The following is a 20,188-nucleotide window of genomic DNA, read 5'->3' as shown; positions in this document are numbered from 1 at the left end:
CCGTTTAGTAAGAATTCCGTCTTTTGGGGTAGAAGAAGGGAGAGCACCCCCAGTCCCGGTTCTCAGCTCAGGAGGAGTAGGAAGTTAACCATTCCCCTCCGCTCTCCTCGTCCTCGTCCAGTCCTCGCGACAGCGGCGTTGGCGGACTGATACCGGCGGCGGTGAAGGGGCCTGGCGGGGGAGGGGCGGAGCGTGGCAGCTGGCAGTAGTTCCGTCAGAGCGGACATCTTGTGGCTGTGTCGTGCGCGTGAGCCCCGTAGGGCCGGGGAGGCACCAGCTGCCGCGCGGGGAGGAGGCCGAGGCCGCAGCTTGAGGGAGGCCCCGGCCCCTCTGTACGCGTGGGTGTGGATGACTAGGGGAAGGGGAGGCCGGCCGCCTAGGGCTGGCCGGGTAAGCAGGGAGGTCGGGTGGCTTTGAGCGGCTAGCCAGTTGGGTGGGGTGAGGAGGGGAGGGGAGGCCGGGGGAGTCCGGCCCGCTCGCGCGGGAGGTCGGGGGAGTAGGGGGAGGGGGTGCTGCGCGCGCGCCGGGGCCCGGGGCGGCGCGGGCGCGTAGTGGTGATGGTGATGGTGGTGGAGGTGGCGGCAGCAGCGGGACGGGAGCGCGCGTGCACGCGCCTGGAAGGCGGAGAGTGCGGCGGTGTCCGGGGCGGCACGGATAGCTACGGCCCCAGCCCCTTCGGATCCCGCTCGAACCCCCTGGCTTCTCGCCCTCCCCAGCCGCTTCTCCTGGGAGCGAAGACGAGCGGGTCCGGACCCCCAGCGGCCGGCCGGTCGTCCCCTCCCCCCCTCGGCTCCGGTGACGCCGGCGCGGCGCGGCCTAGGCCCCGGCTCCTCCCCGGACCCGACCCCGACACCGCACCCAGCCCCCTCTTGGCTCCTGGGAGGTCGGACTCGCGGCCTCCCCTGCTAACGCTACCCTCGGGGCTGGAGGGCGGCGTCACGGCTTACGCCCGGACCCCGGATCGCGACGGTTTTGGGGGTGGGCGCTTCTGGGCCCGGGCGAGTGCTGATCTGCTCCGTTTTTGCACAAGGCGCCTGTGTCGGGCGGAGCCGGTGTGAGAAGAGAGATCCCCTCCCCCAACCCCTCCCCGCCGCCCGGGATAATCAGAGTTTTTGGCCGGACCCATCTGCCCATCGAGAGAGCGAGGAGTCAGGCAGAAAGAAGCACACACCATGGCGCTGAAACGGATTAATAAGGTAAATAACACCGGCTGCTGGAGGGTGGGAGCCGTGCTTGTGGCGGGCCCGGACCCGGGCTCTCCAGGGCCGTCTAGAACCCCCCGGGCTGGGCGTCCTTCCCTGCCCTGGGGGGGGGGTCGTCTTTCCTCAGAAGTGGTGCCAGAGTGGCTTCCTTTCCAGGGGTTCCCCCTTTCCCGATTGAGCAGCCCTGGAAGCGCCACATGAAGTTGCGTCGTAGCATGGGAGCCGGGCCCCTGGTCCAGGGTGGGGGGAGGCGGAGAGATGCGTCTGTGTGACCTTGGGGGCCGCCTGGTGCCCTGTTTGTGCCCCTGTAATTGGGGGGGACTCCCTCAGCAAAATGGGTATAAAGTTGTGGGGGAGGTGTGGAGTGAGTCACCGAGATCTTCTTCCGGGGCCCCGGGACGTGTGGCCGCGAGTGCGCCCCTAGGCCTGAGCAGCGGGAGACTGGGCACAAAGTCGAGCCGGAGAGAGGAGGCCCTGGCGCCCCCACCGGCATTTTTTAGGGGTGAGTTGGTGGCTTTGCCAATTGATGCGGGAAGGATTCTGATCCAAGTTGCCGAGAATCTCTGTTTTTCCGAAGCGGAAGGGGTGGAGGAAGCCGGGGCGCTGTTGGTGGAGGATCCTTTTCTTGCTCTAACTTCGGTCCCGCATTTTAAGATGGCGGCGGCTATGCCTGGTTCTCTGTTATCTCTTTGGCTCTAGTGTGACAGGCCTGCATGCGATGGCTTGTTTAATGTGGCCTTGGTCCGAGGGGGCTGTCCGGTTAAAGCACAGACTCAGAAATTTAATAGAGCTAAGGAAAATGACTGATCGAATTTTTCTAAGTTTGTGCCTCAGTCGCGTATTATTCAGGGTTTGGCTCTTAACACCATCCAGGCTGGTGGGGTATTTACAACAAATTGCAAGAAAATCGAAGGTTTGGCCATGGACTCAGTCTTCCCAGAAACTAGAAAGGGAAACTGTATAGTGAGGGATTTTAATCTAATAATTACCGAAAAGAAATTTTATTTGAGGAACTATTGAAACCAAAAACTTTAAAGCAGTTGAATTAAGTTTTATCTCTTATAGTGATTTATCATTAGAATGTATTTCGAAAGTGTGTGGTCGGTATTTTAACGTAATTTGCTTTGCTAGACAAGCCCCAGAATATTAAAAGGTTGGAAGGGGCTATGGATTATTAAGTTTGCACCCCCTTGGTGCAAGGAGAATACTTGCCCATTACACTAAAGTCTTGATTTTTGCTTTGGGGGTCTTGACAATGCTGCTTACTAGCTGTCTGAGCTTAGGCAAATTACTTCCCTAATTCCTCATTTGTAAAATGAGAGGGGGTTGACCTAGATGATTTCCAAATTGGCTTCTTCGGCTCTTAACAATCCATGAATCTTAAAATGATTCTTCCTTATCTATTTACTGTTCTAAATATCCTCAAAGTTAAAAGTGCAGTTGTATTCCTTCATCAAACAGGTAGGTCTCAGGTTGTTGAGAATTGCTTCACAGTTCAGCTCAACATCCCCACATACACATACAGACCCTTCTATTTGAATGCTTTTTTGATTTCCCTGATCCTATTACTAAATGCCTTGAATTTATTTTATATTTTGTTTTTATTTATATGTGTATATATCCTTATGCCCAATGGAACATAAGCTAAAAATTAGGGTAAGAGACTGGTTTTAGTATAGCTATCCTTTGCAAATGAGGTACAGAGAATATACATTCTTACTAGTTTTAGAATTGCTGAATATTCACTAACCACTTTAAAAAAATAAACTTAAGGCTTTCTCTGGCAGCATTGTGTTCACTTCTAGTTGAACCTAGTATTCACCAATTTACATTTGGATGGAACATTAGAGGTTATTTAGTCCAGAGTTTTCAAAACTTCTGGCCAAGTTTTGCTCCAAATAGAAATGTAATTGGGAATGTTTAACAAAAGAAATAAAAAATGCCATACAACATAGAAGACAGTGTTGATTTGTGGTTTTTTAGGTCAGTTTGTGGCCGGAGGGGAACTTTCCATTTGAGTGACACCACTGATCTAGTCTGATCTTTTCATTTACAGTTAAAGGAAGGTCTCACTGAAATGAACTTCCCCATTGATAGAAGTGCTAAGTGGCAGAGCTAGGTTGTAAGCACTTCTCTAGCTCTAGATAAAATGCTCTTAATATATTTTGAAGTATAGTTTTATAAATGTTTTACTGGTGACACTAAACTTCTATGATGCAAGTATATTGATTTTCCTTTCAAAAAGCCTGTTTCATTTTAATGTAATACTCTCTACCCCTCCTTAATTTCTTTTTTCCAATGATGCCTTTCATTTTTATAAAAAAGCCTTATTGTATATCTTTTTTTTTTTTTTTACAAAAAAAAAAAACCCTTATTGTGTATCTAGATAGATAAAGGAATCCCCAATTCCACCCAGTAAAACTTGCCTTATAACAAAGGTAATTCTAAAATCTTTAACATTTCTGAACTACTTTTATTTAACGAAATTTGAGCTTACTTTCCTTCATGAAAGAACTGAGGTTAAGGCATTTCCACAATAATAGCTTTGTGGAGGTCAAGCCTTATGTAGAGGAAAAGAGGCCTGGTTTAGAGTCAGAAGCTTCATCATCTGGCTTTGCCACCTATTCTACTGCCTTATAAAGACAAGGAACTTCACTTCTCTGGGCCTGCCTATTGACTTATCTGTAAAATGAAGGGAACACTAAGGTTCCTTCCAACTCTTGTGTCTCTGCTATAAATCTCTGGAACAAACTTAAAGAATATTTAAAGTCTTATGTGGCCATTTTACTGGTCAGGAAATGGAAGCTGAGAGGACATTAAGTGACTCCCCCAAGACGACACGGATAGTCATTTGTATTATTGGGACATAGAATAAATAGAGGTCTTTTTATCTAGGACCTTTCACAGTGATGTAGCATGTTTTAACCTGGTAGTTTTTCATTTGGCCTCAGACACTTCCTAGCTGTGTAACCCTGGACAAGTCACTTAATTACCATTCCCTAGCCCTTACTGCTCTCCTACCTTAGAAACAAAAGGCAGTATTCATTCTAAGACAGAAGGTAAGGGTTTTAAAAAATAAACAAAAAGTAAACAAAAAGCATTTTTTAATCACCTGCTATGTACCAGGCTTTGTTTTGTTTGTTCTTTCCTTTTTTTTCCTTTAAAAATTTTTTAACCGTTCTGTCTTAATATCAGTTCTAAGGCAGAAGAGCTGCAAGGGCTAGGCAATCAGAAGTGACTTGCTCAGTCACACAGCTAGGAAGTGTCTGAATCTAGATTTGAACCCAGGTCCTCCTGATTCAAAGGCCTGACTATCCACTGTGCTACCTAGCTGCCTCCAGACATTGTTTCTTGGCTATACTATCCAGATTTAGTTTTCTGTAAATAACAAGATTTTTCATATGCCTTAGTTTTTTATACAGATCATTGTGATATTTTTAATTGCATGGTTTAGTTTAATAATGAATAAGAGAAAGGGCCTCACTGGGTTCTAGTGTCTCCCAACAAACACTTTAATTGTGTCAAATCACTTAACCTCAGAGTGCTCCAGGCCACTAACTCCATTCCATCCTTCACATCAAATTGGTCTTTTCTAAAGTAGAAAGCTGACCATGTAACCCCACCTCCCATTCTGTAAACTTTAATGGCTTTCTGTTAACCTCCAGGATCAAATAGAAGGGAGAGAGAGAAAAATAAACATTTTTTAGCTTTTATGTATGTAATATGTACCAAGCACTTTTTACAGATGCTATCTCATTTGATCATCACAACAGTCCTAGGTGGTAGGTGCTGTTATTAATCCTATTTTACAGTTAAAGAAACTGAGGCAAGTTGGAGGCTAGATTTTTAACTCAGATCTTGTTGACTTTTGACTGGATGGTCTATCCCTATTTTTATTTCTCTCTTCTCTTCCATTCTCCAATGACTGGCCTCTTTGCTTTTCTGAGGTACTACTGGATGTTTGCCATATCTGGGATTTATCTCATTGCTTTCTCTTGCCTTCCCTGGCTTCCTTCAAGCCTTGGTCAAAATCCTACTTTCTGAATTTTAGAGTCTTCTCCTGTCCCCCAATTCTTTCTATACCATATCCTGTGTTCCTGTGTGAATATTTTTGTATGTGTTCCCCCATTAGATTGAGCTTCTGGTGAAAGCAGGGATCTCTTCCACCCCCCCCCCCTTTTTTTTTAAAATTCCCAGGGCATAGCACATAGTAGGCATTCAGTACTTGTAGTTGACCTAACACTACTGTATGGGCCAACTCTTTAAAGCGTTGTGTCTGAGTTATTAGGGGTAACTATTGCATGATTTATAGCCAGCAGACTAAGAATTTATTTCAAGTCCCACTCTTAACCCAATGGTTGTGTGATTCTTGGCAAGTCACTTAACTTCTCAGTGCTCTGGGAAACAAAGAAAGTTTATAAGTTAGGAGAAAGTGCCTACATGCCTTGGTCAAAGGAATTTACTCACCTGGCCCTACTCCTATCTCTGCCCTTCCCTCCCTTTAACAATGCTTCATTGAAGAGAGGGAAATAACTCAGGTGTTTTGTTTTTTTAATTATTAGGAAAACATTTTGCTGAATTTTAAACATTTCTATTTTGAACATATTAAGTTTGAAATTATTTTTTTTATAAGGATTTTGCTAAGTGAATCTCATTAGCTTGGATTTCCGGCCCTCTAGTTTCTATAGCTATTAAATGAGAAGGTTGCACAGAATTATTTTTGTGATTCCCTTGACTTTAAATACTAGCTTTCTAAGACTAGTCGATATAGTTGAGTATCAATTACAGCTTTAACTCTGCTGTTAAAGTTTGTATCCTATACCTGAGCTGTGCCTTCACGAAAAATATCCTTGTGTGTCTGTGATTTCCACCTGAAATACTTTTGTTTGGGGGGAGGGAGTACTCTTTGTTTGAAAGCTGTGAGCAAGGCTGGCCCTAGTTGAAATTGAAGATAAAGTTTTGGATTTAGATCAGTGCCATTCCAGTATCTTTATGAAAAGAGTACTGGCTTAAGAGTTATGAAGCACACATAATTTACTGCCGGAAGAGATCTTAGCGAATTGAGTCCAATTCCTTATTTTATGAAGAGGTGAAGCAACTTGTCATCTCACAGCTAACAGGTTGCTCAGCCTGGCCAATTCCAGAGCTATTTCCCTGCCCCCTGATGATTTGGAGCTCTGCTCCTCATTGCCTCTGTGACCTTAAAGCCAAACTAGCCTATGATTCTCCCGTTCCTCTTCCCTGGAAGGTACCATTTTCCCTTGGGTTTGTTATCCTGTACCATAGTTTTCTTAAAACATTAAAAGAAAAAGAAATTGATGCTTTCCAACCTGTATGCTTTACCATATCTGGAAAAGATCTGTAACCAGTCATGTCTTTAACTAAAACTCATTTACACTAATATAGTGTATTTATAAAGAAAAGCCTAATTGGTTTGAATTTTTTAGTTAATCCTTAAAAAATGCAAAACAGTGAATTGAGTTATATCAAAGATAATAATCTCTGCCATTTAGATAATTTAAAATCTAGTAGGGGCATATACATGTACATATCATTTGGGCTGCCCCCTTTCCCCCCATTAAATAAAAGCTTTTATGTTTTAATTTTTAAGAAATTAAAAGCTGTTGCCAAGGCCTGTTGATTTCACCTTTGCAACTCTTTCTCACATGATCCTCTCTGAAGGGGGGGGGCTGTCTTTCCTCAAGTTACCTTTTTTCCCCCCCATTAAAACCCTAGCCTTCCATTTTAGAATCAATACTATGTATTGGTGCCAAGCCAGAAGAGTGGCAATAGGGGTTAAGTGACTTGCCCAGGATCTTACACAGCTGGGAAGTGTGGAGTCCAGATTTGAACCTAGGACCTCCTGGCTCTTGGAGGCTTAACTCTCAATTCCCTGAGCCACCAAGCTGCCCCCAAGTTACCCCACTTTCATCATCCCTATTTTCCTAAAACAGATTTGATCATGCCACTCCTGTATTCTGCAAACTCCAGTGGCTTCTTATCAACTCCAGGAACAAAATGCTCCATTTGGCATTCAAAGCCCTTCATAACCTAGCTCCTTAGCTACTTTCTAGTATTCTTACAGTTGCTTTCTGACACGTACTCTGTGAGATTCAGTAACACTGGGCTCTTGTCTGTTCATAAACAAGACACTTCATCTCAACTTGGATGTTCTTTGTCCCCCATGCCTAGAATTCTCTGCTTCTGACTCTCAACTACTGACCATCTCTGGCTTTTTTCAGGTGCCAATTAAAATCTTACCTTCCCCTAATCCCTTTTAATTCTGGGGCTTTCCTTTTAAAATATTTCCTATTTTTTCTAGATGTGGTTTGCTTTGTATATGTTTGTTTACTTGTCTGTTGTCTCTTCATGTCCCTAGTACATGGCATAATGCCTAGAACATAATAGGCATTTAATAAATGTTTATTGAGTGTGTTACAAAGCAAAATAGAATATAATTTCCTAAGAAAGATATTAAGTAAAGAGATAGCAAGGATTCAAGAGGTAGAAATTGTTTACATCTAGGATAGAATCAGGTAATTCATTTAATGAATGGAATATAGTATTTAAATTCCGCTTTGAAGGGATGAATTACATGTCCAGTTACCAAGAAAAGGATAAGGGTTATTTTAGTTGGAATGTTAAAGAAGGCTATGGGAGGAATGTGTTTGGGGAAGTAGTTCCTCATTTGAATAATCCTGTTTGGATCTCTTAAGTGAGGACTGCTTTGAATACCATCCTACTGTAATTTTGTAGGCAATTAGGAGCCAAAGTTATTTACTTGTTCAGTTTGTTTTCTTTAAGATGGAAATGACTTATTAAGAGGATCTGTAAAATGGAATAGTTTGGGGGAAGAGGGGTTCCTTGGTCTAGTCCTGAAGCCAATCCTAAAGGAAATCTATTTTAGAGCAACTGAAGTTTCAGAGGTATACCAAGCATCTTATTTTTCATACCCCTTTCTAATAGCTCTAGAGCAAGGGTCGGCAACATATGGCTCTCCAGCCATATCTGGCTCTTTCTGCAGGAGCCATAAAGTCAATTTTTTTTTTCAGGCGCTGTTACAGGAGCGCACTGTGAGCATTGTATGGCTCTCATGAAATTACATTTTTAAAAATGTGGCGTTTATGGCTCTCATGACCAAAAAGATTGCCGATCCCTGCTCTAGACCCTTACATGATGGATAGATTGGTTATATAGATACAGAATAACACTTAATTGGCAAATGGATTTGATGTTTTCCTTCAAAAAAGTTTTTGATTTTAATTTTTGAGTTACAGGCTTTAATATGCTTTTTCATCTATGATTTCCAATTACTATTGTATTAAAATGTAGTAGTTGTTACAATCTGGCTTATTCTCTAATGATTTTATTTAAGTGTTCCTTTGAGTTTTGGGAATAATCTCTTCATACCAAGTCTCTCTTTAACCTCTTTCTGATACAGGACTTTTATTTGCCTTTTTCATCATGCTTTAATGCAAATTCAACTTTTCCATCTTCTCCATTTGCTTGTCCTCTATTTTTCCAAATTAACTTTTGATGTTTTGCCTATTGTTAAATTGCTTTTTAATAAAATTTGTCCTGCTCTTTTTAAAAAGCTTCATTTATTTAAATAAACAATTTGATGGGTGGTTTCCTTGGAATAGAAATGTAAAGCCGAAGCTTTGGGGGGGGGGTGAATAAACCCTTACCTTCTGTCTTATATCTGGTTAGTACCAGGTTCTAAGACAGAGGAGCAGTAGAGGCTTAGGCAATTGGGGGGTAAGTGACTGACCCAGGGTCACACAGCTAGCAAGTGTGTTGAGGCCAGATTTCAAATCAGGTCCTCCCAACCCCAAGCCTGGTGCTTTATTCACTGTGCTACCTAGCTGCGCAAAGCAGAAGCTTTTGAGTTTAAGCTTGGCTATCAGTTTGTTTACAGGTCATAAATTGTTTCCTACTTAATACTTTGATTTTCTTAGGAGTAAAATGAAGGGTGTGTGTGTGTGTGTGTGTGTGTGTGTGTGTGTGTGTGTGTGTGTGTGTGTGTGTGTGTGTGTGTGTGTGTGTGTAAAAGAAAATAATCAGATGCCTAAACAATCTTTTTTGGCTTCTGCACTCTGAATAAGCCCTGCCCTACTCCATAATTTCTCATTTGACTATGGTCACTTAAAATTTTATTTTATTTTATTTGAAATTTCACTGGTGGGAAATGTGCACAATGTTGAATGTGAAATATAAGAAAACAATTTTTATAAATTTAAGTTTAGGACTGACAACCTTTTATATCCTGTGCTGTCTTACAGTTTTATTGGCAAAAATTAATAGATTTTAAAGTCCATTTAATTCTTATTTAGTTTTGACTGCATAGATTAGTTCTTTGGCATTACTTTATATAATGGAATAAGATTTTTGTTTTCCTAGAACAGTGGGCATTACTAGTTACTGTTATAATTGCATTTATATAGCTTTATATAGTTTACGAAGCACTTTACTCCTAATAACCCAGGAAAACTAGGGCAAGTGTAGTATCTACACTTTTAATTGAAATGGAGGGATTAGATGAAGTAACTTGTCCAAGGTCATAAAGTTATTAAGTGGAAGAGTTGAGATTTGAGTGGGTTGTGGTTTTTTTCTACTGTACCATAGTTAGCCATACTTTTAAAAACATTGAAGGAATACTTTATTTTTTACAGTTGAATAGGTAGTATATGTAATTCATTTCTTGTTATATACCCACTCTTGAAAACAAAGAAAAATAGATAAGGAAACTTACCACCCAAACAACTGTCTCTAACACCATATGCAACATTATTCACCTATAGTTAATTTCTACAGAGAGGAGAGACAGTGTGTTTCATCTCTTCCAGCCAAAGATTAGTTATTGCAGCTGTTCTGGGTACCCTGTTGCCTTTTCTAGCAAGCATATCTCTAATTTTGTTTTTAGATTTCTAAACAAAATTGAAAACACAAAAAGAGGTGAAATAACTGCATCCTTATTTCTGAGTTCATATGACAGTACTATAGGGAGGAAATTCCTTATAACCAGACATCAACTATATACCTCTCTAAGCCTCATTTTCTTTATCTGTAAAACAGGTGCTTATAGTTTCTCCTGCATTGTACTTTTTAGAGAAAAAGGCTTTTTATAAACCAAAGAACTTTTATTAATCATGCTTTTGATTTTTGCTTATCACAATATCTGTACTCAGGAGAGTGTACTCCCCCTCCCCCTTTTAAAGTACATTTGATACTTAATTTCACTGTAATAAAAACACTAACTTTTTTGGGTGCCTTCTAAAAAAAGTTAACTGAAATAATGAATATGACAGATTATAAAGAATTGTTACACATAGTTTTGCAGGTGTTTCCTAGCCATACTTAGAATATGGTACAAATATGAACTTACCATTAAGTATTTGTTACACTCCCACTCCACCATTCTTTTGTGTTGAGCAAAATGAACATAAACGTTTTTCTTTTAAGTTGATCCATTTTCACTATATTGATAGAATTTTAGACTTTTCCAAGTTTGGAAAGTTTTGTTAATCACAAAAACAGTATCATGCCATATTTGTGAGTTTTAAGGTTGAATGTACATTTAATAATTGGTGGATTTTATTACTGACCTTTTACTTAAATGATCTCTTTGCCCATCCTTTAACATGTTAAGTTCTTGTGGTTAAGATTTCCTCACATTCATTGTAGTATAACTCTTAGCTCTGTAATTTCTCTATGGAATCTTAATTTCTTCTGGTTTTATTTTTTTCTAACTTATTTATTCTTTAATCCCAAAATTGTATGTTAACTTTACCTGGACCAAATCCAATGACTTCTTACTGATTTCTCTTTCTATCTTTCAAACCAGGAGTTCTTACCCTGGAGGCTAAGGACTTGGTTAATGTTTTAATAACTATTTCGAAATAATTTGAATTCTTTTGTAACTATTTTATTTTACACTTAAAAAAAACTGAGGAGTCCAAAGGTTTCACCAGACTGCCAAAAGGTTCATTGATACAACAAAGATTAAGTAGCCTTTTTTAAACATTTTCTTTTGATTGTGTTTAGTGTTTTAATTGATCCCTGTGTTTTTAATGCCAACTGTCACTTTCCATCCCCCCCGCCCCCCCAATAATTAAAGGAATAGATTTTTTTTTAGCTTAAAAATTATTTGGAATAATTTCTTAATGGTTTCTCATTTAAACATATCATAGGTTCATATGGATGTAAAGCTAGAAAAGAATCTCTGATCTATCCTCTTCATCTTACAGATAAGGAAACTTAAAAGTGAGCATCTTGCCATCCTAGTACATAACAGATCTGTAATTTCTAACTCAGATCCTCTACCTAAAATTGAAGCACTTACTCTTTTCATCAACAAATAGTCTTTATTGCTAAGCCTTTTTTCTTTTCTTTAAATTAAATTTCAACGGGTACATGAACTTTCATAACTCTCCTCTTGAACTTTCTCAACATATACAGTGCTTGGTCAGGACCTTTTAAAAATCCTTCAGAGTTGACATGTGGTTCTGGAAACTTTTCTTCTTTACTATATGACAGACCCAACTCCTGGTTCCTGAGGCTATTTGGTGTTTTTTTGTTTTGTTTTGTTTTTTAATCCTTTTAACACAAAGGATGAGAGCTTAAATTGGTTTGTTCCTAGGTTTCCTAGAAACTTGGGGTTTGTGAATAATCTCAATTACCTGAGACCACATAGCTATCACGGATGATTTTAAAGGGAAAATTTATTTTTTGTTAATAAATTCCCTTATTTATCATATCTAATTACAAAGAAGAGCATGCTTATTTAGGTGTCTCACTTATAATTATAGTCAAACAGGAAGTTTCTGTTTATTCACTTAGTGATATGGAACAGAGCTCCTACTCTTGTGAGTCTTGAAGATAAGTTTTCAAGCTTGCTTTTTTGTTTTATATTAAATTTTTTTTCCCTAATTACATGTAAAAAGTTTCCAGCATTTTTCAAAGAATATCGAGTCTTGAATTTTCTTCATTCCTGCCCCACAAATCCTTATGCCCCTTGGGATGGCAAGCAATCTCGTAGATTTTACATGTGATGATCACGTAAAACATTTTCCCCTGTCAATCCTTTTATGGAAGGAAACTCATAGGAAAAAAAGTTAAGAAAGTGAAAAAAATTTGCTTTGGTCTGTATTCAGGTTCAGTTTTTTCCCTCTGGAAGTAGATGGCATTTTATCATGAGTCCTTTGGGATTGTACTGCTGGGCAGAACTGTTAATTGTAAGGTATTTTCTGTCACTGTACAATGTTCTCCTACTTCTGCTTATTTCGCTCTGCTTTGTTTTGTGTCTTTCCAGGTTTTTTGAGCTTTTCATTCTTGTCATTTCTTACAGCACAATAGTATTCCATTACAACTGTATATAATAACTTAATCAGCCATTCCCCAATTGACATAGCCCCCCACTTTCCGATTTTCCAGCCCCACAAAAAGAACTTCTTCAAATATTTTTGGTACATATAGGTCCCCTTCCTTTTTTTTTTTTTTTTTTTTTTTTTTTAATCTCTTTGGGATACAAACCTAGTAACGGCATTGCTGGCTGTAAGTGTTTGTATTTTTTAATAGCCCTTTGGTCATAGGTCCAAATTCAAGTTTGCTTAGTTTTAAAAATTCATTACTAATTTTGGATTAATCAGTGTGTAATGACCAAATGATTATAAAGCCTAAAACTTTAGCAAGTTTCTCTCTCTTGGTATTTTGAAATACTGATATATCAATGCTTTATACTGGAGTTTAAAATGAAAACTAGTAAAACTTCAGAACTAAATTGTAGCACTTGAAATTAAAGACTATCTTTCCCTTTTCTTCAGAGATTTAATTGAGTCTTTTATAAAAGTATTTCTTCAGTGGAAACAGTGATTATTTTTCTATTCCTCAGTTTCCTAGTCTGTAAAATGTGAGATGTGGATGCTCTATGGTCATAATTTGAGTGTACTCTTGTGTGTGAAGCTATTCTGTTTGTTTAATTTGGCCTTTATTTGTACTAGGTTAAATTTCGTAAGCTCTTGGAGGGAAGGGAAATCATATCTAATTAATTCTTATACTAATCCATCTCCCCTTCCCCCACAATAGTACCTAGGTTTTATTGTTACATGTCAGTGGTAAATACTTTTTTTGTTTTGAGGCATTGTGTACTGAGAGCTTGCTGAACCCCTCCATACAGCTAGGAGGTCTGAAGTTGAAGTCCTGCCTCCTCCCTCTATTGGTTATGTAGCTGTGGCAGTCATAGAACCCTTCAGTGCTCAAATCAGTTCTCTTAAGACAATCTCTTACAGAGAAATTATCAATTGATAAAGTTTCCCTATCTGGTGGTTCTCTTTGTCAATTAAATTGCTGGCCTAGTCCATCATTATTTTTTACCATTATCATGCCAGTGATGATGAACCTATGGCACGAGTGCCAAAAGTGCATGCCTGCAGCAGAGTTCCTTAGTAGAAAACCAGAGGGACTGAGATGGAGCTGTTCCCCTTCCCCTCTCCATGTCTCTGAGGACATTCCCCACTTCCTCTGCCCAGCAGCCAATGGAAGCACTTCCTCCTCTGTCTGGGGTGAGGGTGGGGTGCTCACATCCTGTGTGAAGGGGGGCTGTGCATACAACAACCTGTTGAGTCTGATGAAGGTGATTCCCATTGTGGTGGTGAGAGTAGCTAGGTTTGAGGGGAGCAGAGTGCTGGGGCCACACACCGCCCTCTGCTCTGCAGCCCAATGGGAGCGCTTTGTCTCGCCCCTGTGGAGGAAGAAGTCTCTGGAGGGTCAGGCACCATGCTCAATCTGGGGGGTGGGGCAGGGGTGGGGCCTGGCACTCCATCTCTGCTATATGTCATTGAAAGTTTTAAAATTGTAACATTTTAAAGTCTTAGCTTTCAAAGGGTCCTCTGAGGTTTTCCAAAAGTTCAACCAGCAACTGACTAGGAGCTCCTAGGTTGGTTTGGTATTTTTAAAATCATTTTTGTCCTTAGCACCTTTTCTTTTCTGTCTTGTGAAAACTGTTTCCTTTGGTCAGTTAAAAAGGGTAGACTGGAATTTTGAGTCCACAGAAACTAGTATTTAAAGTAATGGACTAAATGTTGCCATACTCCCCCCCCCCCCCCCCCCATATGAAAGGAGGCCAAGTAGGCTGGAGATGCAGTTTTGACTGTGGAAGCTAACTGGCTGATGAGGTGCACATGAGTGACATCAGTCCTTCTGAGTTATGGGCTAGAGTTTAGAAATAGTGCATCTGGGTAAACTTGGTTTACTTTTTAAAAGTTAGTTAAGATACTGATACTAGACAAAGGAATGCTATCCAGATGCCCTTAGTGGCTGCCTGACTGGGATTCTTCAGAAACCATTCTTGTTATTTATCTTAAAGTCTGCTTCAGATCAGTCACTTCATGTCTGAACTTTAATATTAACTGTCCTGCCCCCCTGCCTTTTTAAACAGAGAAACCTTAAATAATTTTGTAGCTTGACACATGCCCACCACCCACCCCCAAGCATATTTTATACATAGTTACCTTGCCTCAGCCACTTCTTGGACCCTGCTAATGCTGTTTTAATGTACTTATATCACTGAATGAAGGGGAAAGAGCAGAAAAGAAACTAAGCAACTTACAGAAATTAAAATTATCATTACATGATACTCATACTTAACACAAAAAAGAAGCAAGTTTTCCACTGATGTTTTATACTTCAGAATTATCCTAAATTTATAATTTGCTTCTGATTTATAATTGTGGTCCTTACTTATAGCCATACTTACAGTATGAATATAAATCTCATTCTTTACCTTCTCCCCACCTTTTTCATTTGACTTTATTGCTTTTTCCCTACTGTTATAACTGACAGGCATAAGAAGTGAGATGGGTTTATCATTATCTTTTTGGGGTCATTCAGAGATAAAAAAAAATTGCTGATTTGGGTAAATAGGAAGGAACACTATTAAAATGCTAATAAAAAGGAAGGTAAACGAAAACTCCATTTGTAATATCAGAAATGTGAGGACTTATTTGCCACAGGTAAATATTTTATTTTTGGTAATTTTGTTTGGAACTTTTTAGTGTTGGGTCTTTTAGATCAAAAATGGAGATTTGTGCCACACTAATTTTAAATTTGGGGACCAGCATGCTGGGTTCATAAACCCTTTGTTTATATTGTCCTAGGCAAAGGCATCATTTAATACTTATATGCTATTGACAGCCAAGAGTATGCATTTCAGAGGTGTTTATTTGCATTGATGAAGTAAGTTTCTCACTTTAAATTCTCTACATCAATGAGTTGTATTTTTTTTAATGATCTAAGTGGCATACTTGTGGATCCTTTTTTTAAAAAATTACACTTTTTTCATGGATATTTTTTTTTTACCTCTTTCCTCCCCTCATCCATTGAAAAAGCAAAAACAAAGCTTCTATTAAAAAACATATAAATAAATCATTTTGCTGGTCATGTTTAAATATATGTCCAGGATGTTTTCTAAATGTGGGAAGAGGGTAGAGAACTGAATCTATGAGTGAGTGGTGAGTTCAGTAGCTGAACTATTCTTTCTCTACTCCTGTTCTTAAATATGATCAAAGGTTCTACTGTAGGGCCATTATTATTAATGGAAACTTAGAGAAATGTCCATATTTTTCCTTTACGTAGTAGATTATTATTTTAACATTAATCTCTAGTCTTCATTGCTTTGCAATTAATGCTTAAGCTTGGCCTCAAAGAAGAGAGGAGAAACTTTTTTTATCTCATTTGCAAAGGTGGAAGTCTATCTACAGCTAATTCCATATATTGTCAGACTTGGTTTGTTATCTTAATTTTGCTGAACTTAAAAAAAATTGTTACAAAAGATACTAAAATTAGGTATGAAGACTGAACATTGGTTTATGAAACATTAATTCTTTAAAAAATTTAATTTTTTCGTGTTTTTATATCATCTGTATTTCCCACTAAATCTATTCCTGTAACCCAACATACAAAAAAAAATCTGACATTTCATGCACCATGTATGATTTCTGCTTTTGTAAAGAAAGGAAGGAGGGGGCAGGTAATAGGTTTCATTTTTTTTTTTTTAAACCCTTGTACTTTCGGTGTATTGTCTCATAGGTGGAAGAGTGGTAAGGGTGGGCAATGGGGGTCAAGTGACTTGCCCAGGGTCACACAGCTGGGAAGTGGCTGAGGCCGGGTTTGAACCTAGGACCTCCTGTCTCTAGGCCTGACTCTCACTCCACTGAGCTACCCAGCTGCCCCCATAGGTTTAATTTTAAGATGTTAGATATGTAGCTTTTTAAAGGGGTGATAGATTAACTATAGGTTCTTTGGAAATTAGAAATTATTTTTAAATAGTTTTATTGAGTATTCATTTCATCCAGACCAACATGAAAAAGTTAATAAAATAGTTGTCAGTTTGTTTTTTAACCCTTACCTTCTATTTTATAATCAATATTGTTCATTGGTTCCAAGGCATTAGAATGGTAAAGGTTAGGCAATGGAGATTAAGTGACCTGCCCAGGGTCACACAACTAGAAGTGACTGAGGTTACATTTAAACCCTGGACCTCCTTTCTCTTAGGCTTGACTATCCACTGAGCCACCTAGCTTGTCCCCTTGTCCCCAAACAGTTGTTTTTACTCTTGCATTTTGTGTGCTGTTTGTTTATATGTTAAGTCACTGATCTCTTAAAAAAATAAGTGAATAACAGCACGGCTTAATATTGCTAGTTGATCTTGGTACTAAGTTGTTTCTGTTTTTAAACACATGTCTTAACTAAGGGTGGCAGCTGGGTGACTTAGTGGATTGAGAGCCAGGCTTAGAGATGGGAGGGGTCATAGGTTCAAATCTGGCCTCAGACCCTTCCTAGCTGTGTGACCCTGGGCAAGTCACTTAAATGCCTACTAGCCCTTACTGCTCTTCTGCATTAGAGCCAAAACACAGTATTGATTCTAAGACCTAAGGTAAGGGTTTAAAAAAAAAAAAAAAAGAATTGATACTAAGGTAAGGGCTGGGCTAGGCTTTGTGGTTAAATGGCTCACACAGGTGCAAATTGAGATTCCATTCAAACCCTAGGCCCTCTGGATTCCAAGCCTTGGTTGTCCCTCCTAGCACTAAGTTTTTTGTTGGTGGTTTTATTTTTTTAATTTTTTTTTTTCCATGGTTACATGATTCTTGTTTCCCTCAGCTTTTCTCTCCCCCATTATTTTTCTAAGGTCACACAGAGGTAATAAAGTGAGAAGCTTTTAAAAAAGTCAAGTGAGTTGGGAAGGAAGCTTATCATTCTTCCAAATCAAAGACTAGAGGGGTGTTTGGTTTTTTTTTTTTTAGGTTTGATTTTTGTATTATTGGTGGTGTCGTGTATATTTGTGTGTGTTCCATTTTAAAGGGAGATTTAAAGGGGGGGCAAGTAAGTGTCTCTATCGAGAGCTTGGCCTGGAAACAGAAAGTCCTGGTTTAAAATCTTACCTCCCAAAGTTTTAGACCTTGCATTTCTTGTTTTGTGCATCTGAAGTTTTGTACAGAATGTTTATAGAATATAAATTCGTGGGCATTGACTTTGTATGAGCATTGTGTCAAAAGAATTTAGGAAATTATTGTGTAGTTGATAGTCTGAATTAACTATAATGTTACTATTGAGCTTTTGATTTTTCTTATGAATTTTCTTTACTTGCTTGAGCATAGAGAATAATTTCTTCACTTCTGAGTAATTCTTTGATATTTAGAATTTGTTAAATCTAGAATGGCCCTTTCAAATGACTCCTATGTAGTGCTGCTAGTTTTTAATTTAAATATCCCTTTCCTTGGCTGAGGACATAGCTTATATTATTATTATTTTTTAAATTTATATACCTCTTAAAAGAAATTTTATACTGTTGTCATAAAGAAACAAAATTTGTTATTGAACAAATGCCATTCTCGGTCATGTCATCTCCCTCCCCCACCCCACCCTCAATAACATTTTGAAAAAGTGATCTCATTGGTTACATTCTCATCCTCCTTTCCATACCTAATCATTATGTGTAGATCTTGTTCATGCCTCACAAATCAGTCCACTGCAAGAACTTCTTGTCTTCTTGATAGAAGGATACTAATGGAAGCCAGGCTTTCCATTGGTGAGTCCTCATTTTTATTACATAACTACTTCTCTTTTTATGATTCTACATTTCTCTTACATTTCTGCAGAGTTCTTCATTGGTAGTATGTTGCAATCAACTCATGTCTACTGTGGCTAGTTACAGACTAGAGCTTTGATGGCATGACATTATCACAGGAATATTGATGAATAGGTCTTTGTTTCAAAAGAGGGATGCTCAGTTATTAAAAGTATGGTACAACTTACTATGGTCAATCATGGATACTCAATTTAAATGAGTGCACATGTGCGTGCACGCGGGCACACACACACACACGCCTACTTGATAGATTGTTCTCCCTCTCCCCACCCCCAAAATCTGAATGGGCAATCTTGGTGTTAATACCTTTGTGAATGTTTTAGGTCAAATTCATTTGAGTGATTTAGTAGACTGTTGTTTTAGGGCTTTATGCAATCAGTACAGTGTCATCAAGATCATATGAAGGATATAAGAAGACAACACTATTATGCTTCTTTGCAGAGGTGGGTGGTCCAGGGGTGAGGTGGAGCATGGGGTGCATTGCAGTCTGTGATATAGTGGTTGGTTTTGCTGATTGTTTCTCCCCCCCCTTCCGTCTTTTTTTCTTAAGCCTATATTAACTGTTTTATGCCTTTTGTATATTAATATTTAGTGTATTATCAAAGATATCTCTTGCTGTTCCTTTTCACAAATTCTTAGGATTTTAACTTATACATTTAAGATCCTCCCTTGTTATGGGGAGAGTCTTTAAAGGTTGCGTGCCCACCCCCCACCCCACCCTCATCTTTGGTCTTTTTTTCTCAGTAGATTTCAGTTCTATGACTAAAAGAATGTATGCTGTATGTGTTTGTGGTTTGGGAGAGCTAATCTGTTCCCTTCTTATACTTAAAGAGTGCTCTTTATGCTTGTGCAGATTACTATAATTTTTTAAAGGTTAATAAATATATTTTCTTGCTGCTACCACCACCACCACCATCCCTTCCCCCTGTTTAGTATTATCCGTTTCAAATACTTTGAGATTCTTGTGTGGCCTTTCCCATTTTTATTACTCAGTGCAATTTTATGTATGCGCGCACGCGCGCACACACACACACACACACACACACACGTACGTGCACACACACACACGGCTGATATTAGCCCACATGGATTTTCTGCACTGTCATGGATGGGGAAAATTGTTTTAGAAACCTTCAGATATTTCCCATTTTTAAAATCATCTGTTTTTCTAATTTTCATCCTTAAAATATCATGAAGATAATAATCTCTTACCAAGCTTTCTATAAAATTATTTCCTCTTTCTTAATGTTTTATGAGGCAGTGCTACTTAAAATCTTCCATCATCTTATACTAAGATTTTATAAAGAAATTCAAACTAGACCGAGGCTGCTATATCTCAACTTGTCAAGGAGCTGTTGTTTTTGCTAGCTGAGATTACTTTGGTTTCTTATGGTAAAAGATTAATATTGCTTAAACTAAGAAAATAATTGTGGTTTGTTGTCCGTTTTCTTGCACACTTCTCATTTTTCAGTTGTAATAGTTTTTCAAAATAGGTCAAGTTGGAGTTTCCTTAATTGTATGCCATATCTTATTTTCACTTTTTTCATGTGACCTTGACTATTAGTAAGATTGAAAAAATATTTAGAAATTGGTTTGGAAATATAATATTAGGGTAAAAAAATGTCACCATTTATAAAATAACCCTTAAGTCACGAGGATGATAGTAGCTTTTAACAATTTAATTTTAATATAAATATAGTCTAAGAAAGAGAATGTCTTCTGCCTGAGCCACCAGCTCCGAATCGCAGAAAGACCCTCAGCCAAAGACCTCCAAAGAAGAACCTGATCTCTTCTGTGGTTGCATTTTTTTATCCTCCTTTTCCTCCATGTCCCTTGTGCTGGT

General features: G+C 39.0%; 1 protein-coding gene across 4 annotated transcripts in view; it reads left to right on the top strand.

The window, feature by feature from the left end:
• UBE2D3 (ubiquitin conjugating enzyme E2 D3) overlaps positions 1–20,188 on the top strand; it is a 57,833-nt gene that overhangs the window by 10,145 nt on the left and 27,500 nt on the right. Inside the window, exons 1-2 of one of the 4 annotated variants that reach the window (XM_044682285.1) lie at positions 80–332; positions 1,031–1,196. In XM_044682285.1, the coding sequence (XP_044538220.1) occupies positions 1,173–1,196 (24 nt within the window). In that variant the 5' untranslated portion in view covers positions 80–332; positions 1,031–1,172. Of the gene's footprint in view, positions 1–79; positions 391–1,030; positions 1,197–20,188 lie in introns of those variants that run through there. The other 3 variants (XM_044682286.1, XM_044682288.1, XM_044682287.1) reach the window with 3 other exon arrangements.

Source organism: Gracilinanus agilis, chromosome 6, assembly GCF_016433145.1.
Source record: "Gracilinanus agilis isolate LMUSP501 chromosome 6, AgileGrace, whole genome shotgun sequence".
Taxonomy (NCBI): domain Eukaryota; kingdom Metazoa; phylum Chordata; class Mammalia; order Didelphimorphia; family Didelphidae; genus Gracilinanus; species Gracilinanus agilis.
This window is presented reverse-complemented; position numbering and strand designations above follow the sequence as displayed.